This window comes from Neovison vison, chromosome 4 (genome assembly GCF_020171115.1).
Source record: "Neovison vison isolate M4711 chromosome 4, ASM_NN_V1, whole genome shotgun sequence".
NCBI lineage: Eukaryota > Metazoa > Chordata > Mammalia > Carnivora > Mustelidae > Neogale > Neogale vison.
This window is the reverse complement of record NC_058094.1, coordinates 69,407,561-69,426,298: the sequence shown is the minus strand read 5'-3', so window position 1 is coordinate 69,426,298 and position 18,738 is coordinate 69,407,561. Positions and strand designations below refer to the sequence as shown.

General features: G+C 36.5%; 1 protein-coding gene across 1 annotated transcript in view; it reads left to right on the top strand.

Moving 5' to 3' along the window:
* Positions 1-6,493: 6,493 nt before the first annotated feature.
* Positions 6,494-18,738, top strand: part of DNAJC5B (DnaJ heat shock protein family (Hsp40) member C5 beta) — a 100,633-nt gene continuing 88,388 nt past the window's right edge. The window contains exon 1 of the mRNA XM_044244476.1: positions 6,494-6,608. Coding sequence (XP_044100411.1) covers positions 6,588-6,608 — 21 coding nt within the window. The 5' untranslated portion in view covers positions 6,494-6,587. The remainder of the gene's footprint in view (positions 6,609-18,738) is intronic.

The following is an 18,738-nucleotide window of genomic DNA, read 5'->3' as shown; positions in this document are numbered from 1 at the left end:
CAGAGAATTCTAATATAGTTTGTCAGGTTGTTTTGAATGCATAGATTCACACAGAACACTTCTATAAAAAGGAGAGGATGCTCTAAAGGACTGAATTGAATCCCAAATTCGTATGTTGAAGTTCTAACCCCCAATATTTCGGAATGTGATTCTGATTTGCAGGTGAGTTCTTTAAAGAGGTAATAAAATTAAAATAAGATCATTAGCATGGGCCCTAATTCAATCTGACATGTATCCTTATGAAAAGAGGAGTTTAGGACACAGACATGTATAGAGGGAAGATACTATGAAGAGACAGAGGAAGAAGATAGCCGTCTATAAGCCAAGGAGAAATCAACCCTGCCAATATCTTGATATCAGAATTGTTAGAAAATAAATTTTTATTGTTTAAGCCTCTTAGCCTTTGATACTTTGTGATAGCAGTCCCAGTAAACTAATGCAGGCACCTGTAAACTATAACTGGGAACGATACTTCTAGAGGCCAACAACTCTCTCCAGGTCTCTAAGTCAACATGGTCTCTTGGTTTATCTGTGTCTCTCTGTAAATTGGTTCCATTTACTTATTTAACTCACTAATCCATCCATATTTCCCAGTCCAAAGAATCCTAAACTAATTGATTTGGCTAAATACCCCTGCTACTACTAGGGTGAGACCTTTGCACTAACCCACCTCATGAATTTCTAACCAGCAACGGGTAAGCTGCATTTGGATCATATGGCCTTGTCTGGTTCCACCAGTGGCTACCATGTATAGGGAACAATTATATGGTGGTTCTCTGTATAGAAAGTGGTAGAAGGAGGGTCAGTTTCAGGGACAAAGAGAGGCTGGATACAGTTGACATTTGGTAAGTCCAGCATTTGGTTTCCTGGGCTAGTGGCATTAATAATTTGATGAAAACATCAACACCAACACATACAGCTCAGATCTGGCTTCAATTTTTACTATAATAGCCAATTCCTCATCTCAGTTACTCACAAGGCCCACTGTCTTGACTTTGAGTCTTATGAGACACCCTAAAATCTTTACAATAACTACACTGTTGTGCTTGACTTTGATGTGTTTGTTACTTGAAAAAAAAAAAAAAAGCCTTGATTAAAATAGTGTCCAGCAGTATTATTACATTTCTGTCCGCAGTTATTTCTCCCTTTGGAGAGGTCAGGGGTTGCACATGGAGGTACTGGGCTGGGGCAAGGTCAACCTTTGGGGCAACTTCAGCTTTCAGGCCTACTCTGCTGCCCAGTAGGCCCCTCCATCAGAATGGCCAGGGCCATTTCACTTGTATCCAAAATTCTGGAAGTGTGAGACTTTGAGTGTGTGGGAGAAGCTTGATATTTAAATAAGGCTGAATATTTTGGGACAAGATGGGGCATACTTGGAAAGCCACATTTGAGAGACAAAATGTAAAAACACTGAAAGATTTAAGACAAGAGGGCCACAAGATCAATTTTCATCCCAGAAGCACTACTCTGAATCACTTTGAATGGAAAGTGGTTGGGAGATAGGCAGGCTAGAAGTAGATCCAGGCTCAGAGGGAGGAAGCCAAACTAGAGGTGATGATGGCCCAAATGAGTTGGAGCCAGTGGGGATGCAAAGAGGAAAGCCCTGAGAAAAATGGAGGGATTATGAGTGTGGCTAGAGCCTAATGCCCAGTACCCCTGGAGGAGCAGGTGTAAGGAGGAGCAGTAGAGCAGGTACATCTACTATGCTAGGCTCCTTGGTTTTGGCGTTGACGAAAGGGATGGGATGATTAGGACCATGCCCAAAGAACTCTGCTTTCAGTTTTTCTCTCTGCTTAAAGCAAGGAAAGAACTTGGAGACCCATCAGGACATTGTAAATTCTTTTAAAAGACAAAAGGATTAGCTCTGTCATCTGCAGCAGAAGTAGTGGGGTTGGAAAGAAAAATTCCTAGATCATTTGGAGCTGGATTAACTGGTGAAGAACAGAACAACAGCCCTTGGAGAACATGAAGGAGCATCTAGCCATGGAACTGGAGTCAGATTAATGTCTGGGCTGTACTGATGCAGCCCAGCCCTAACTGGTCTTTTAAGGAAAGGAGCTACTTAAGGGGGAGGAAAAGGGGATTTGAGTTTTAAGTGGCTGCATATTAAACATTTCTTTTCCCCTAACCACGTTTGCATCCCTCCTCTTCCAGCTCCCCATACATTTTAGTGACCATCTGAATGATGAATAACAGAGGCCAGACATTGGTCTGGTGAGGTAAATTGTATTATTGTCACTAAGTAATTGCATTTCTTCTCCTCCCTCCATTGACATTAGGTCTGGTCATGTGGCTTGCTTTGACCAGCAAAATGTGGGTAGATGCGTTAAAACATGCTCCTGTGACTTGGTTTGGCCTTCAGCATTCTTGCCCTCTGTCATAGGAAAAGCACTCTCCTTCAGCCTGTGTCCCAGGGTGAGTGAGTATAGAAACCATCCACAGGCTGCAGTAGAGCCACTGCAGGCAGCCTCAGACCATGAGCAAGATACCTTCATTTTATAGGTCATAGAAATATGTGGGTTTTTTTTTAAATTACACAGTATTGTTATAGCAAAAGCTTACTAATATAGAAATTAGTCCCTAAAAGTATGGTGCTACTGTGATAAGAACTTAAAATACTTGTTCTTCCCTTGGTACTGAACAGCAGATAGCAAGAAAGTGTTGAAGACCAGAAAGATGATGATCTTGTAGAACAAGATTATGTCATAGCAAATATTTGGTAAAGCAATGACTTGAAGACAGAAAATATACCTCAAGAATGAGTGGTTTGGGGTGATAAGACTTCAAGACAGCCTGTTACTAGCATAAGTTGGTTGTTGCCTTTGATTACGGTCTTTTAAGAATTGACCTGCATGTAAGAGTAAAGAGTGACTCCAGAAATTCCAGGACTTGCAAGTCTAAAAAATAGAACTGTTTCTCATCTTCAAATAAAAAAAGGAAAAACTGAAAAACACCAAAAACCACAAACTCTGATTAATGCTAATTACAACCAAGTCTCAAGACAAAGATCAAATAAATAGCACTCTCATATTCTTCCTTAAATGTGTTAATGGATTAAGGTGGTATCCAATTCTCTTATCTAGACTAAATAGCTCGTAGAAAAGAGATATGGACTAGGTTCCACTAACTTAATAAGCTCAAACTCTATAATTAAGCCTAGAGAGAGAGAGACACGGCTTGAAAATTACTGTAGATACAGTTGTTTCATGGAGCTAATTTTATCACATACAAAAATTAAAAATAGTTTTTGGGGAGAAATATAACTCCAAAAACACTATTGCCTGGATTAAAAGAGAATGTGACTCTTTAAGCCATGAAAAAGACCTTAGAATAATAAGATATCAAAATTGGTTCATTAATTGTAACAACTATACCATACTAATGTAAAATTTTAATAATAGTGAGAGCTAAGTGTTGGGTACATGGAACTCTCTGTATTATCTTAGTAACTTCTGTGTAAATCTAAAATTATTTTTTAAAAGATTATTTATTTATTTATTTATTTGACAGAGAAAGAGAGATCACAAGTAGGCAGAGAGGCAGGCAGAGAGAGAGGGGGAAGCAGGCTCCCCGCTGAGCAAAGAGCCCGACAAGGGGCTCGATCCCAGGACCCTGAGATCATGACCTGAGCCAAAAACAGAGGCTTAAGCCACTGAGCCACTCAGGCTCCCCTAAAATTATTTTCAATTAAAATTTTATATAAAAAGCTGAAAGACTAAAAGTTTTTCATCTAAGATCAAGAGCAAGACAAGGATGTTGACTCTTGCCACTTTTGTTCAATGCAGTACTGGAATCCTTTGCAGCAGCAGTCAGAGAAGAAAAAGAAATAAAAGACATTTAAATTGCCAAGGAAGAAGCAAAACTCACTATTTACAGATGCCATGATACTATACAAAGAAAATCCTAAAGACTCCACCAAAAGCTTATTAGAACTAACAAATGAATTCAGGAAATTTGCAGCATATGGAATTAATAAACAGAAGTCTGTTGTAGTTTTACACATTAATAACAAAGTGGCAGAAAGAGAAATTAAGAAAAAAATTCTATTTACAATTGCATCAAAAAAAAAAAGCAAGAAAATATGTAGAAAGAAATTTAACCAAGGAAGTGAAAGACCTGTACTCTGAAAACTTTAAGATATGATGAAAGAACTGAAGATGACATAAACAAATGGAAAGATACAATGTTCATGGATTGGAAGAATTAATATTGTTAAAATATCCATACTACTCCAAACAATCTGCAAATTTAATGCAATTGCTATCAAAATACGAGTAGTATTTTCAGAAAAATGAATCCTAAAAGTCATCTGGAATTTTAAGTCTGCCAAATGGCCACAGCAATCTTGAGAAAGAACAAAACCGGAGATATTACACTCCTGGTTGCAAATTATGCCATAAAGCTGTAATCAAAACAGTATTGTGTTGACACAAAAACAAATACATAGATCAATGGACAGAACAGAACAGAGAGCCCTGGAATAAATCCATGCTTATATGGTCAATTAATCTATGACAAAGGAGACAAGAATATACAATGGGAAAAGAACAGTTTCTTCAATAAATGGTGTTGGAAAAACGAAATAGCTACATGTTATCCAATTCATACAAAAGAATGAAATTGGACCACTTACAACATATCGAAAAAATAAATTGAAATAGATTAAGGCCAAAATGTGAGACCTGAAACCATAAAAATCCTAAAAAAAAAAAAAAAAAGGGCTAGTCATGTTATGAACATCGGCCTTGGCAATGCTTTTCTGGATATATCTCCTCAGGCAAGGACAACAAAAGCAAAAGTAAACTACTGTGATTACATCAGAGTAAAAAGCTTTTGTACAGTGAAGAAAACCATCAACAAAATGGAAAAATTAACCCACTGAATGGGAGAGAATAATTGCAAATAATATATCTGATAAGTTAATATGCAAAATATAAAAAGAACTTATACAACTCCGCAGCAAAAAACCAAAGAGTTGGATTAAAAAATGGGCAGAGGACCTGAAATAGACATTTTTCCAAAGAAGACATTCAGATGGCCAACAGTCACATGAAAAGATGCTCAAAATCAATAACCATCAGGGAAATGCAAATGAAAACTATGATGAGATATTACCTCATACCAGTAAGAATGGCTAGTATCAAAAAGACAAAAAATAAGAAGTGCTGGTGAAGACCTGGAGAAAAAATAACCCTTGTTGCTGGGAATGGAAATTGGTGCAGTCATTGTGGGACAGTAAGGAGTTCTTCCCAAAATTAAAAATTGACATACCATATAATCTATAATTCTACTACTGGGTATTTAACCAAAGAAAATGACAATGCTAATTCAAAAGAATACATGCAGCCCTTTGTTTATTGCAGCATTATTAATAATAGCCAAGATATGGAAGAAACCTAAATGCCCATCGATAGATGGATAAAAAAGATGTGATACACATACACACGCACACACACAGGAGTATTATTGAACCAACATAAAAATGAATGAGATCTTGCCACATGTGACAACATGGATGGACCTAGAGAGTATTTACGTTCAGTGAATAAGTCAGACAAAGAAAAGCAAATACCATTTGATTTCACTTACAAGTGGAATCTAAAAATCAAAACAAATAAAGAATAACAGAAACAGTCTCATAAATACAGTGAACAACCCATGGTTGCCAAGGGGGAGGGGGGTTAGGGAAAGGGTGAAATAAGTGAATGAGATTGAGGCGCAAGCTTCCAGTCATAAAATAAATAAGTTAGGGAGATGAAAAGTACAGAACTGGTAATATAGTCAATAATACTGTAGTATCATTCATGGTGACAGATGGTAACTGCTCTTATCATGGTGAACATTGTGTAAGCCACAGAATTGTTGAATCCTCAGTGGGCCATACACCTGAAACTAAGAAAACATTGTATGTCAACTATACTTCAATAATAAAAAGAAATGAACCATGCAAAATTAAAGACCTTAGGGTCCCCAACATTCTGCAGGCGGGTAGCAGGATAAGGAAGCTGCTCAGCTGTCAGGGGGTACATATTTTCCTTCAGAAGTGGCCAAGAAGGACAATGGAAAATTACCTCTCAGAAGGTGGAGCCAAGAGTCATGAGAACAATGAAAAGAAAAGCTATTCCCAGGGAACAGACTTGGAGTCTAATCAAAGAACATTTCCCACCTTCAGGTTGGGAACCTGGCAACATTTGCCCAGTGAGATTTCAGAATTGCTACAGACCAGTGACAGCTTCCCCTTCTGCGATGGGCTATTTTTGGCTACGCTGTGACTGTCCTGTATGGTATGTTGAGTGGGATTGCTCTCCAGCAAATTATCGCTTCTGTCTCTCCTTTTTCACTTACATAAAGACTATCCTACCTTCTCCATTGATGTTAATCGCCTTAGCTGTTTTGGCCAATGAACGTGAGCAGAAGCTTTGTAAGCATTTGCACCATTTGGCTTGACCATTTTGCCTTTTATGTTCCCACCCTCTACGTTAAGAAGAATTTGCCTAGGAGCCACTGTTCGTTTGACCTCCCTCCTAGAATGAAAGACTCATGGAACATACCTGACTGAACATGACCTGAAGCTCAGAGCAGGACTGATGTCGCTGCCCAACCAACCTGTAAGTAAGACAAAAAAGTTTTGCTATTGGAAATCAGTGAGAATTTTTGGTACACAATGAAAGCTGATTAATACATACAGCAAAGGTTCCCAAGGGACTGAGGAATGGCTCTAGATGGGATTTGCACATAATTAAGGTAAGGGAGTAGGTGGAAGAGAGAGTTGTAGGGAGTTTCCAGATAATGATCTACTTTATCTCCAAAATCAGGGTAGAGTATTCCAAACATCACATTCACGGGAGATTCTAGAAGTTTCTCCAATGACTAGAGTCCAGCATTCTATATCAAACTTTAATAATAGTGATACCATTAAAATCCAGATAATAACTATAGTCCCAAACAATGTCCTATAATATAGAAATTCCTTGGGAATGAGATTGAGATACAGAATGCTAACGAATATTAGAACCTCTTAGATCATTTTAATGCAGAATACACAAATCTTAATGACACAATCTCAATTGTGGTTTTCTGATAGATATCTTGAAAGCAATTATTAAAATAGGCATCTAAGGGAAAAATTAACTACTATATAGAATAAGATTTCAAAAGCACTTGTTCATCTTTTGAGCTATAAGTTTGCACCTGTAAGATGAACAAAAGTAGAATTAAAACTTTTTAACTGCAAAAATTGTTTGCCAATAATGGTTTAATAATAATAACATTGATAATTATTTTGCTCTGATATAAGCTTTATATATTTAATTTCATGCTAAACAATATTTGATACAACAAAATACCAACACAACAAAATAATCCAGACTTCCCCATGAAGTTTGTTTAATGGGAACTGACCTATGTTCAATGACTGCAAACCACTTTAGCAGGTTTTACTTGTTTATATAAGAGACATTTTTTAAAAAGACATTTATTTTCCATTTTTCCTGGCATTAACTAGGGACAATCTTGCCACAATTCTACTTTACAAAACTACAAGGAAGGAACACTCAATTTGATGTTCATGTGAAATATAATTACCCACTTTTCTTCCTTACAACATGTACTCCATAGTCAGGATGACAAGCCAAAAAGTGCATAATACATTGCTTGTCATTAATAACAAGTATGCTCTTTTGAAATTATTTCACAATAACACTTACTCAAAATATCCTTTACTTGTTTTTTTGACTATTAAATCAGGGCACCTCAACAAGTATTGCCTTGTTTCAAATCAAAGAGAGAAATAAGAATTTATTGAATAACTGAGTTGACTAAGTACAATAAGTATTGTGAATTATAAATTAAATTGTAATGCAAATTGTAAATTTTAACGTATACAAAGTTTCCATCTCTGCCCATGTCCCTTAAGGAAGTTACACTGGCAGGATAAAGGTCTGTATGCCAGGATTATAGAAAGACAGCTCCTCCATCTTGCCCTAAATAAATACGATGCATTCTTTAAGGCTCTTCACAAAGCCCACATACTGACTAAAGTCTTTCTTTAGTCTCCCAAGCATATCTGATCTCTTTTTCCTTTAAATCCACAGTGTGTAGTTTTCCTCTCTAATAACAAAGCTAATAAGAATCTAAATCAAACTGATTTATCATTGAGAACTTCCAACGTGCTTTGACCATGCTAAGTAAATTATTCACCATCTAATTTCTTCTTTGCAACACTCCTGCAAAGCATGTATCATTATTTCCACTTTATAGATGAGGAAACTAGGAAAGAATCTGAATTCAGGATTTAACTCCTAAAATGATAGTGTTAATAACTCTGCTGGAAATACAAGGTTTTTTTTTTGTTTTTTTTTTTTAATTTCCTAAAATGTTTCTCATTGGCCCTCTATAAAACTTTCTGTTCTTCAGGGAGGAGCCGACCTTCTATTACTTAAACTGAGAAGTCCCTGAGACTTCAGTTACAATGCAGAATAAACTCTATCTGGTAATAAAGTTAGCATTGTACTTTTTGGATCTGTGATTCACTTATTATTTTAACCTTCCAAAGCCAAAAATTTTAAAGCACTCAACCCAAACTACTTTTATTGGGCAGGAAATGTTTTATTGCAGTTTGGCTGACATTTTCTTTTACAAATGTCATCAGCACTGCTTAAAAATGAATTATGTTAGGGTGTACAGTACTACCTTTGTTTTGAAAAAATATTATGATTCTATGAGTACATGAGGTGGGTCTCATGGGAACAAACATTAGCAATATATAGCTTTCTGATTTTCTAGGCATGCTTATATTTTTATTTAGCATAAGGGCCTTGGCTTGGGAAAAGGCATAGCTTTAGATTTGCTTTTGTGAGTTTATGTTGAATTCTCATAATATCCTTTAAAGGACAGTCCACGAAGATTTATTTAAAATCGCACATAGACTGCTCATATCCCTTCCCTATTTTGTAGCTTTAACTCTGGTAATTGTTGATATGCTAACATCAGTGTTCCGTGGGTCGCTGAAATCAAATTAATGCAGGCATCTGAAAAATCAAGCATCATTTGTACTAATTCTTCAAAATTCTCAAATATAAGAGGTGCAAAATGAAGGGAATTGATGCTGTTTATTATTACTTGGAGAATCCTGAATGGATGGACATAGATTGCAAGCATTTCAGTGGAAAAAGAATTATTTGTGGAAAAAAATACTAAAGAAAATAAAAACCAGAGTAAGGACAAACTTCCTCACCAAATTCTTTTCCAAGTCTTTAATAAAAATACTCAAGTCTTAAATTGCATTTCCCAGGTCTTTGGAAATGCTTGTAGAATCTCCCTGGTTTCTTGGGCCGAGCACAAGGGTTTTCAAAGTGTAGTCCCAACCATTTGCTCCATCATTACGTGGGAACTTGTTAAAATATAAAATCCTGGTCCTCTCCTAAGCCTCCAGAACCAGAAACCTGAAGGTGGGGTAAGCAATCTGTGTTTTAACAAATCCTCCAGACACTCTGATGTTCTGCTCTGAAGTTTGGGAGCCTCTGGCCTACAGCAATTGTTCTCAAACACTTCTGCACGGTAGAATCGCCTGGAGGGTTTGCTTCAGCCTGGGTTCCCTAATCCAGCTCTTAAAATTCAGTGGCAGTAAAACCAGGGAGTTACGTGGGAATCTACTAATTTTTTGAAAAAATAAAGCAGGTCGTTCTGATCTAGGTGGTCTGTAGCCCACAATTTGAAAACTTCTGGCTTAAAGTGGAATTTAAGTGTTGACAAAAGGAGTATTTCCCACCCCACTTCCCACAAAATTCTCCTCCACAACTGAGCAAGAAACTTTGAACTCAAAAAATAATAAATAAATAAACAAAAAAACTAATGATGTGCTATATGTTGGCTAATTGAACATAATAAAAAATGAAAATTAAAAATAAATGAACAAAAAAAAGAAACTTTGAACTCTGACTTCCATCTATATTTATTTTGTCTGAAGAACACCTGCTTGCAGAGGTTTTCTTTCATTCCCCCACCTGTCTGAGGGACCTGAAACCTTTGTGGGCTCTGTCTCTGAGGCCTTTGCTTACCTCAACTGGAGTTGTCGCGTGTGTTTCATTATAGAACCCTACACAAAAGAACTGATGTAGTCCTTACGTTTGCAGAATGTAAAGTATTAACTATATGCTCAGACAACATAAAACACAAGTTAGGATGTGATTTTTATCTCCTAAGATAACTGAAAGGAGATCAGTTCAAGAAAAAGAAACTCAATCCAGATCCTACCATGAGAATCCTTTGTTCTAAAAAAGGTGACTTTTAAACTAAGTTTTGGAAATTATTAATTTAATTTATGGACACTACTAAAAATACTAATGAAAGTAGGGAAATTGTTGGTTCACTTTATGATTCTTCTAATGAATCCCTGCTAGCTCTATAGGGCTTTCCACTTTGTGCAATAAGAGGAATTTGATAATGTAAATGGGTAATAAATAAAAAGAAATAGAAAAATGTATGTTGTACACTGATTTCACTATAGAAGCAACACTACAGAGATGTATATATGAATATAAATGTTCCATAGCTCCCTCCAATTTTATCTACTATATATGTATACTTCAAATAGCCTTTTTTCTTCATTTAAGAACATACATCCATTCTAAAACATTTAGAAAAGGTAAACAAGTAAGAATTGAATCACACATCGTCTCCCATTCTGAGATAACCACTGTTGATAATTTGGTGTGGACCTTTCGAATTTTCCCCAGTATGTGTATTTATTAAAAATGGTACCTACTTGGGGCACCTGGGTGGCTTAGTTGGTTAGGTGTCTGCCTTCATCTCAGGTAGTGATCCCAGGGTCCTGGGATCAAGCTCTACATCCGGGTCCCTGTTCAGCAGGGAGCCTGCTTCTCCATCTCCCTCTCTCCCTCTGCTGGTCCCCCTGCTTGTGCTCTCTCTCTCTCTCTCAAATAAATAAATAAAATCTTAAAAGAAATATTGGTACCAACTTTTGCACTAATATCTGTGAGCATTCTTCTATATCATGAGAATGGAAAGACCTGTGTTTCCTAAAGCATGATATGTAATATGTGCCACAACTCATGTATGAGATTATTTTTTGGTATTGCATGAATGCGTTTGAAACATTTTCAGTGCTTACATTTTTTTGAGTAATCGAAAAACATAGGATATTGAGCCTGCAATTTTGCAGATACTGTTGTTTCTGCCAATACTGTAACAAGGTCAAGGAAGGAAGCACAGTGATAATCGACTTGTTGAAAAAATGTGTGGATCACAGTGAGATCCCCAGTTATGCCCATGAATATCTCAGATGACTTCTTAGAACTGAGTGGTGCTCAACACTGTCAGGGCCACTGTTCCCTTTTAATGACAATGCTTTATCTCCTCATGTCAAATTCTGAAATGATAGTCACAGATAGCCTGCCTATGTGCATAATTTAATAAAAATTTAATAAAATTTAAAAATTGTAAAATTTTAAATTTTAAAAATTTAAAATTTGATAAAAGTCAATGTAATCCCCTACCCTGGATAAAAGGAGAAACTAAAGAAAATAATTCATATAAACAAATATACATTTTAGTAGTTAAATGCTTGAGCTTAACTATGGTGGAGAAGATAATGGGAGATTTGCTGAAGATGCTAGTGTAGACAGATACAGGTGAGTTTCAGGGTGACTTCAGGGCACCATGAACATCGGATGGGCTGGTTTTTTCAAAATTGTGAACATTGTTTGGTAAAGTTGTAAAGAAACGAGAATATGGTCTTACCTGATGTACAAAGCTGCTGCATTCTGGAAAAATCAGTGTATATTAAAACTGTGCAAAAATTTTGCATTTATGTATTAGAAGGATTCAGGTCTGGCTTAGGTAATTATAAATTATGAATAATATTTAGGTCTGGTTCACTAGTTTTTTCACTGACTTGGATATTCTGAGAGATATATAAAGTCACTGGGAATTATCAGTCAATTCTTGTTCACATGGGAACATGCCTGACATTGCAGGCTAACATCTCTAGCCTCTGCTTCACAAAGCCAGGAGTACCTCCAACGCGTAATGATTGCAACAACCAAAAACACTCACAAATTTCTGAAATGCTTTCCAGGCTGTAGCACGGTTCCTGAGAGCCATTAGTGAAAATCACACAGAGGGCTAGGGTGGATTCTCGCATACTGACTGCCCATGTGACAGCTGTGCTCTTTTCTGAAGTGCATCAAAAGGTCACTTTGGCATTTAGTATCCCAGGCGTTTAGTGTCCCAGGTATGTAGAAATATACATAATTGCCTTTTGGAATCAGATATGTACTACGTTTCTTTTCCTCACAGAACCTGTTGTACAATGGTGGTGAAAAAAGATATCTAATGCAGAAAGGTGTCTAATCATGACAGGAATAAAGGGTATTAATTGTGATTTGATTAAATTAGTCACAGTTTTTGCCAGGTATTAGCAACAAAATCAATGCATTAATAGCATTACTTTGTATTCTTTTTTTAATCAAAAAATAATTGACATACGATATTGAATTTGTTTCAAGTGTACAACATAGTGATTTCGTAGATATATACATCACAAAATGGTCACCACAATAAGTCTAGTTACCTTCTAACACCATGCAAAGTTGTTGCAATATTACTGACTATATTCCCTATCCTGTATAATATAACCCTGTCTGGATGACTGAACCTCATTATCCATCACCTGTCTGCCTCCCTGCTGGTTACCTTCAACTTATTCTCTGTATCTATAACTTTCTGTTTTGTTTGTTCATTGGTTTTGCTTTTTGTATTGCATATGTAAGTGAAATCATCCAGTATTTGTATTTTTCAGTCTCACTTATTTCCCTTGGTGTAATACCATCTAGGTCTATCCATGTTATTATGAGTAGAAATATTTCATTCTTTTTTTATGGATAAGCAATATTCATATGTATATGAATATTATATATGATTTATATATTATTATTAAATCAAACAAATATTATATATAATATAAATTTATAAAGTCTTCCACCCCATGAGCATGGAATATCTTTCCATTTATTTCTATCATCTTTAATTTCTTTCATCAATGTCTCACAGTCTTTCACCTTCTTGGTTAAACTTATTCCTAGATCTTCTTTTTGATGCAACTGCAAATGGGGTTGCTTTCTTAACTTCTCTTTTTGATGGTTATTCGTGTATTAGAAATGCAACATATTTTGTATACTGATTTATATCCTGCAACTTTACTGAATTTCGTTTATTAGTTCTAATAGTTTCTTTTTAAAGGAGTCTTGAGGGTTTTCTATATATAGTATCATGCTATTGTGAATAGTTTTCCTTCTTCCTTTCCAATTTGGATGCCTTTTATTTCTTTTCCTCGCTGAACTGCTGTGGCTAAGACTTCCAATACCATGTTGAATAAAAGTGGAAGCGTGAACATCCTTGTCTCGTTTCTGATGTTTGAGGAAAAGCTTTCAGTTTTTCTCCAACGAGTGTGATGCTAGCTGTGGGTTTTTCATATATGGTTGGTCTTTATTGTGTTGAGGTATATTCCCCCCACTCCCACTTTGTTGACAGTTTTCATAATTAATGGATGTTTAGAAGCATTCTGCTTCTGTTGAGATGATCATGATTCTTATCCTTTTGTTTTGTTAATGTGGTGTATGACATCGACTTGCAGATGTTTAACCACCCTTGACTCACTGGAATAGATCCCACTCGATCATGGTGTATGATCCCTTCAATATAGTGTTGAATTTGGTTTGCTAATCTTTTTTGAGAATTCTTGCCTCTATGAACATAAGGGATCTTGGCCTGTAATTTTCTTATAGTGTCTTTGCCTGATTTAGGTATCAGGGTAATGCTGGTCTTGTACATGTGTTTGGAAGCATTCCTTTCTCTTCCATTATTTGGAACAGTTTGAGAATAGGTATTAACTCTTCTTTAAATATTAGGTAGATTTCACCAATGAAGCTGTTTGATCCTGGGCTTTTAATAACTGATTCAATTTCATGTCTATTCATATTTTCCAGTCTGTTCATATTTTCTACTTCTTCCTGATTCAGTCTCAGAAGGTTCTGTTTCTGGTAATTTATCCATTTCTTCTAGGCTGTCCAATTTGTTGGCATATAATTGTTTTAGTAATCTCTTATGAGCTTTGACATATCTATGCTATCAATTGCAACTTCTCTGCTTTCATTTCTGACTTCATTTACTTGAGTCCTTTCTCTATTTCTGTTGATGAATTTGGCTAAAGTTTTCTCAATTTTATTTTTTTAAAGAACCAGTTTTTAATTTCATTGATCTTACCTACTGTTCTTTTAGTCTCTATTTCATTTATTTCCACTCTAATCTTTATTACTTCCTTCCTTCTACTAACTTTGTTCTTCTTTCTCTAGTTCTTTTTAGGTTTAAGGTAAGATTGTTTATTTGAAACTGTTCTTTTTCTTGAGGTTGGCCTGTATCACTAATAAAATTTCCTCTTAAAATTGCTTTTGTGTCCTGCAGATTTTGGAATGTTGCGTTTTTATTTTCATTTGTCACATAATATTTTTTTAATTTCCTATTTGATTTCTTTCATTGACCCATTGATTGTTTAGTAGCATGTTGTTTAGTCTCCACATTTGTATTCCCAGTTTTCTTCTTGTAATTGATTTCTATACCATTGTGATAAAAAATATATGCTTGATATGATTTCAATCTTGAATCTAATGAGACTTGTTTTGTGGCCTGAAATGTAATCTATACTGAAGAATGTTTCATGTACACCTGAGCACATGTGCTGTCTTCAATGCAATGTTCTGTATATATCTATTACATCCTTCTAGTCTAATGTGTCATTTAGGGCCAATGTTTCTTAATTTTCATCTAGATGATATAGCCATTGATGTAAGTGGAGTGTTAAAGTCCCCTATTATTATTGTATTATTGTTAATTTCTACCTCTGTGTCTGTTAATATTTGCTTTATATATTTAGGTGCTCCTATGTTGTGTGCATAAATATTTATAACTATTTTATCTGCTTGTTGTATTACTCCCCTTGTCTCTTCTTACAGCTTTTGTTTTAAAGTCTATTTTGGGGCACCTGGGTGGCTCAGTCTGTTGGGGGTCTGCCTTCTGGCTCAGGTCATGATCCTGGGGTACTGGGATCAAGCCCCATTGTGGGCTCCCTGCTCAGTGGGGAGTCTGCTTCTCCCTCTCCCTCTGTTCCTCCCCCTGCTCATGCTCACTCTCTCTCTTAAAATAAAATCTTAAAAAATAAAAAAATAATGCCTTTTTGTTTGATATACATATTGTTTTCTTTTTGTTTCTATTTGCATAGAATATCTTCTTCTATCCCTTCACTTTAAGTCTGTATGTCTTTAGGTCTGAAGTGAGATCTGAGCCACTTGTAGGCAGCACATAGATGGGTCTTGTCTTCTTATTTTAATCCATTCACCCACCCACCCTTTCTTTCTTTTTTTTTTTTTTTTAAGATTTTATTTATTTATTTGACAGACAGAGATCACAAGTAGGCAGAGAAGCAGGCAGAGAGAGAGGGGGAAGCAGGCTCCCTGCCAAGCAGAGAGCCCGATGCGGGGCTCAATCCCAGACTCTGGGATCATGACCTGAGCTGAAGGCAGAGGCTTTAACCCACTGAGCGACCCAGGCGCTCCTTGATTAGAGTACTTAATCCATTTACATTTAAATTACTATTTATAGGTATGTATTTATTTCTAGCTTGTAAATTTTTTTCTGATTGTTTTATGGTTTTCTTTCTTTCTTTTTTTTTTTTTGGTATATGAAAATTTAATACTGTCATGTTTTCACCTTTAAAACTTATGATCTTGGTCTTTCTTTCTTGCCTTCGTTTAAAGCCAAAAGAGAGACATTGGCTACTTTGACAACCATAAAGCAAATGCCAGGAATGTCACTGACAGCATGACCTTTGTGATCAAATCAATCAACGAGAACCTCATCATTTTCCTCAATAAATTTCAAACAACTATGATTACAAAGGCTATGATTTATTTATTTATTTAAGACATTTAAAAAAAATTAATTTATTTATTTTCAGAAAAACAGTATTCATTATTTTTTCACCACAGCAGTGCTCCATGCAATCCGTGCCCTCTATAATACCCACCACCTGGTACCCCAACCTCCCACCCCCCTGCCACTTCAAACCCCTCAGTTGTTTTTCAGAGTCCATAGTCTCTCGTGATTCACCACCCCTTCCAATTTACCGCAACTCCCTTCTCCTCTCTAACACCCCTTGTCCTCCACGATATTTGTTATACTCCACAAATAAGTGAAGCCATATGATAGTTGACTCTCTCTGCTTGACTTATTTCACTCAGCATAATCTCTTCCAGTCCCGTCCATGTTGCTACAAAAGTTGGGTATTCATCCTTTCTGATGGAGGCATAATACTCCATAGTGTATATGGACCACATCTTCCTTATCCATTCATCCGTTGAAGGGCATCTTGGTTCTTTCCACAGTTTGGCGACCGTGGCCATTGCTGCTATAAACATTGGGGTACAGATGGTCCTTCTTTTCACAACATCTGTATCTTTGGGGTAAGTACCCAGGAGTGCAATGGCAGGGTCATAGGGAAGCTCTATTTTTAATTTCTTGAGGAATCTCCACACTGTTCTCCAAAGAGGCTGCACCAACCTGCATTCCCACCAACAGTGTAAGAGGGTTCCCCTTTCTCCACATCCTCTCCAACACATGTTGTTTCCTGTTTTGTTAATTTTGGCCATTCTAACTGGTGTAAGGTGATATCTCAATGTGGTTTTAATTTGAATCTCCCTGAGGGCTAGTGATGATGAACATTTTTTCATGTGTCTGATAGCCATTTGTATGTCTTGATTGGAGAAGTGTCTGTTCATATCTTCTGCCCATTTTTTGATATGTTTTCCTGTTTCGTGTGTGTTGAGTCTGAGGAGTTCATTATAGATCCTGGATATCAACCTTTTGTCTGTACTGTCATTTGCAAATATCTTCTCCCATTCCGTGGGTTGTCTCTTTGTTTTTTTGACTGTTTCCTTGGCTGTGCAGATGCTTTTTATTTTGATGAAGTCCCAAAAGTTTATTTTCGCTTTTGTTTCCTTTGCCTTTGGAGACATATCTTGAAAGAAGTTGCTGTGGCTGATATCGAAGAGATTACTGCCTATGTTCTCCTCTAGGATTCTGATGGATTCCTGTCTCACGTTGAGGTCTTTTATCCATTTTGAGTTTATCTTTGTGTACGGTGTAAGAAAATGGTCGAATTTCATTCTTCTACTTATAGCTGTCCAGTTTTCCCAGCACCATTTATTGAAGAGACTGTCTTTTTTCCACTGTATATTTTTTCCTGTTTTGTCGAAGATTAATTGACCATAGAGTTGAGGGTCCAAATCTGGGCTGTCTACTCTGTTCCACTGGTCTATGTGTCTGTTTTTATGCCAGTACCATGCTGTCTTGGTGATCACAGCTTTGTAATAAAGCTTGAAATCAGGTAACGTGATGCCCCAGCTTTATTTTGGTTTTTCAACATTTCCTTAGCAATTCGGGGTCTCTTCTGATTCCATACAAATTTTAGGATTATTTGCTCCAGCTCTTTGAAGAATACCGGTGGAATTTTGATCAGAATGGCATTAAAAATATATGTTGCTCTAGGCAGTATAGACATTTTAACAATGTTTATTCTTCCGCTCCAAGAGCATGGAATGGTCTTTCATCTTTTTGTGTCTTCTTCAATTTCTTTCATGAGTGTTCTGTAGTTCCTCAAGTACAGATCCTTTACCTCTTTTGTTAGGTTTATTCCCAGGTATCTTATGGTTCTTTGTGCTATAGTAAATGGAGTCGATTGAAACAATCATCAGAAGTTACTATCAACAGTTATATGCCAATAAACTAAGCAACCTAGATGAAATGGATGCATTCCTGGAAAACTATAAACTCCCAAAATTTAACCAGGAAGAAATCGACAACCTGAATAGACCGATATCTATTAATGAGATTGAAGCACTGATCAAAAACCTCCCACAAAACAAGAGCCCAGGACCTGACGGATTCCCTGGGGAATTCTACCAAACTTTCAAAGAAGAAATAACACCTATTCTCCTGAAGCTGTTTCAAAAAATTGAAGCAGAAGGAAAACTTCCAGACTCTTTCTATGAAGCCAGCATTACCCTGATCCCCAAACCAGGCAAAGACCCTACCAAAAAAAAGAATTTCAGACCAATATCACTGATGAATATGGATGCTAAGATTCTCAACAAGATCCTAGCCAACAGGATCCAACAGCACATTAAAAAGATTATCAACCATGACCAGGTGGGATTCATCCCTGGGCTACAAGGATGGTTCAACATTCGCAAATCAATCAATGTGATACAACAAATTAATATGAGAAGAGAGGAGAACCACATGGTCCTCTCAATTGATGCAGAAGAAGCATTTGACAAATTCCAGCATCCGTTCCTGATTAAAACGCTTCAAAGTATAGGGATGGAGGGAACATTCCTGAACCTCATCAAATCTATCTATGAAAGACCCACAGCAAATATCATCCTCAATGGGAAAAAGCTTTCAGCCTTCCCGTTGAGATCAGGAACAAGACAAGGATGCCCACTTTCACCACTCTTGTTCAACATAGTATTAGAAGTCCTAGCAACAGCAATCAGACAACAAAGAGAAATAAAATTGGCAATGAAGAAGTCAAACTCTCTCTCTTCACAGATGACATGATTCTTCGTATGGAAAACCCAAAAGACTCCACCCCCAAACTACTAG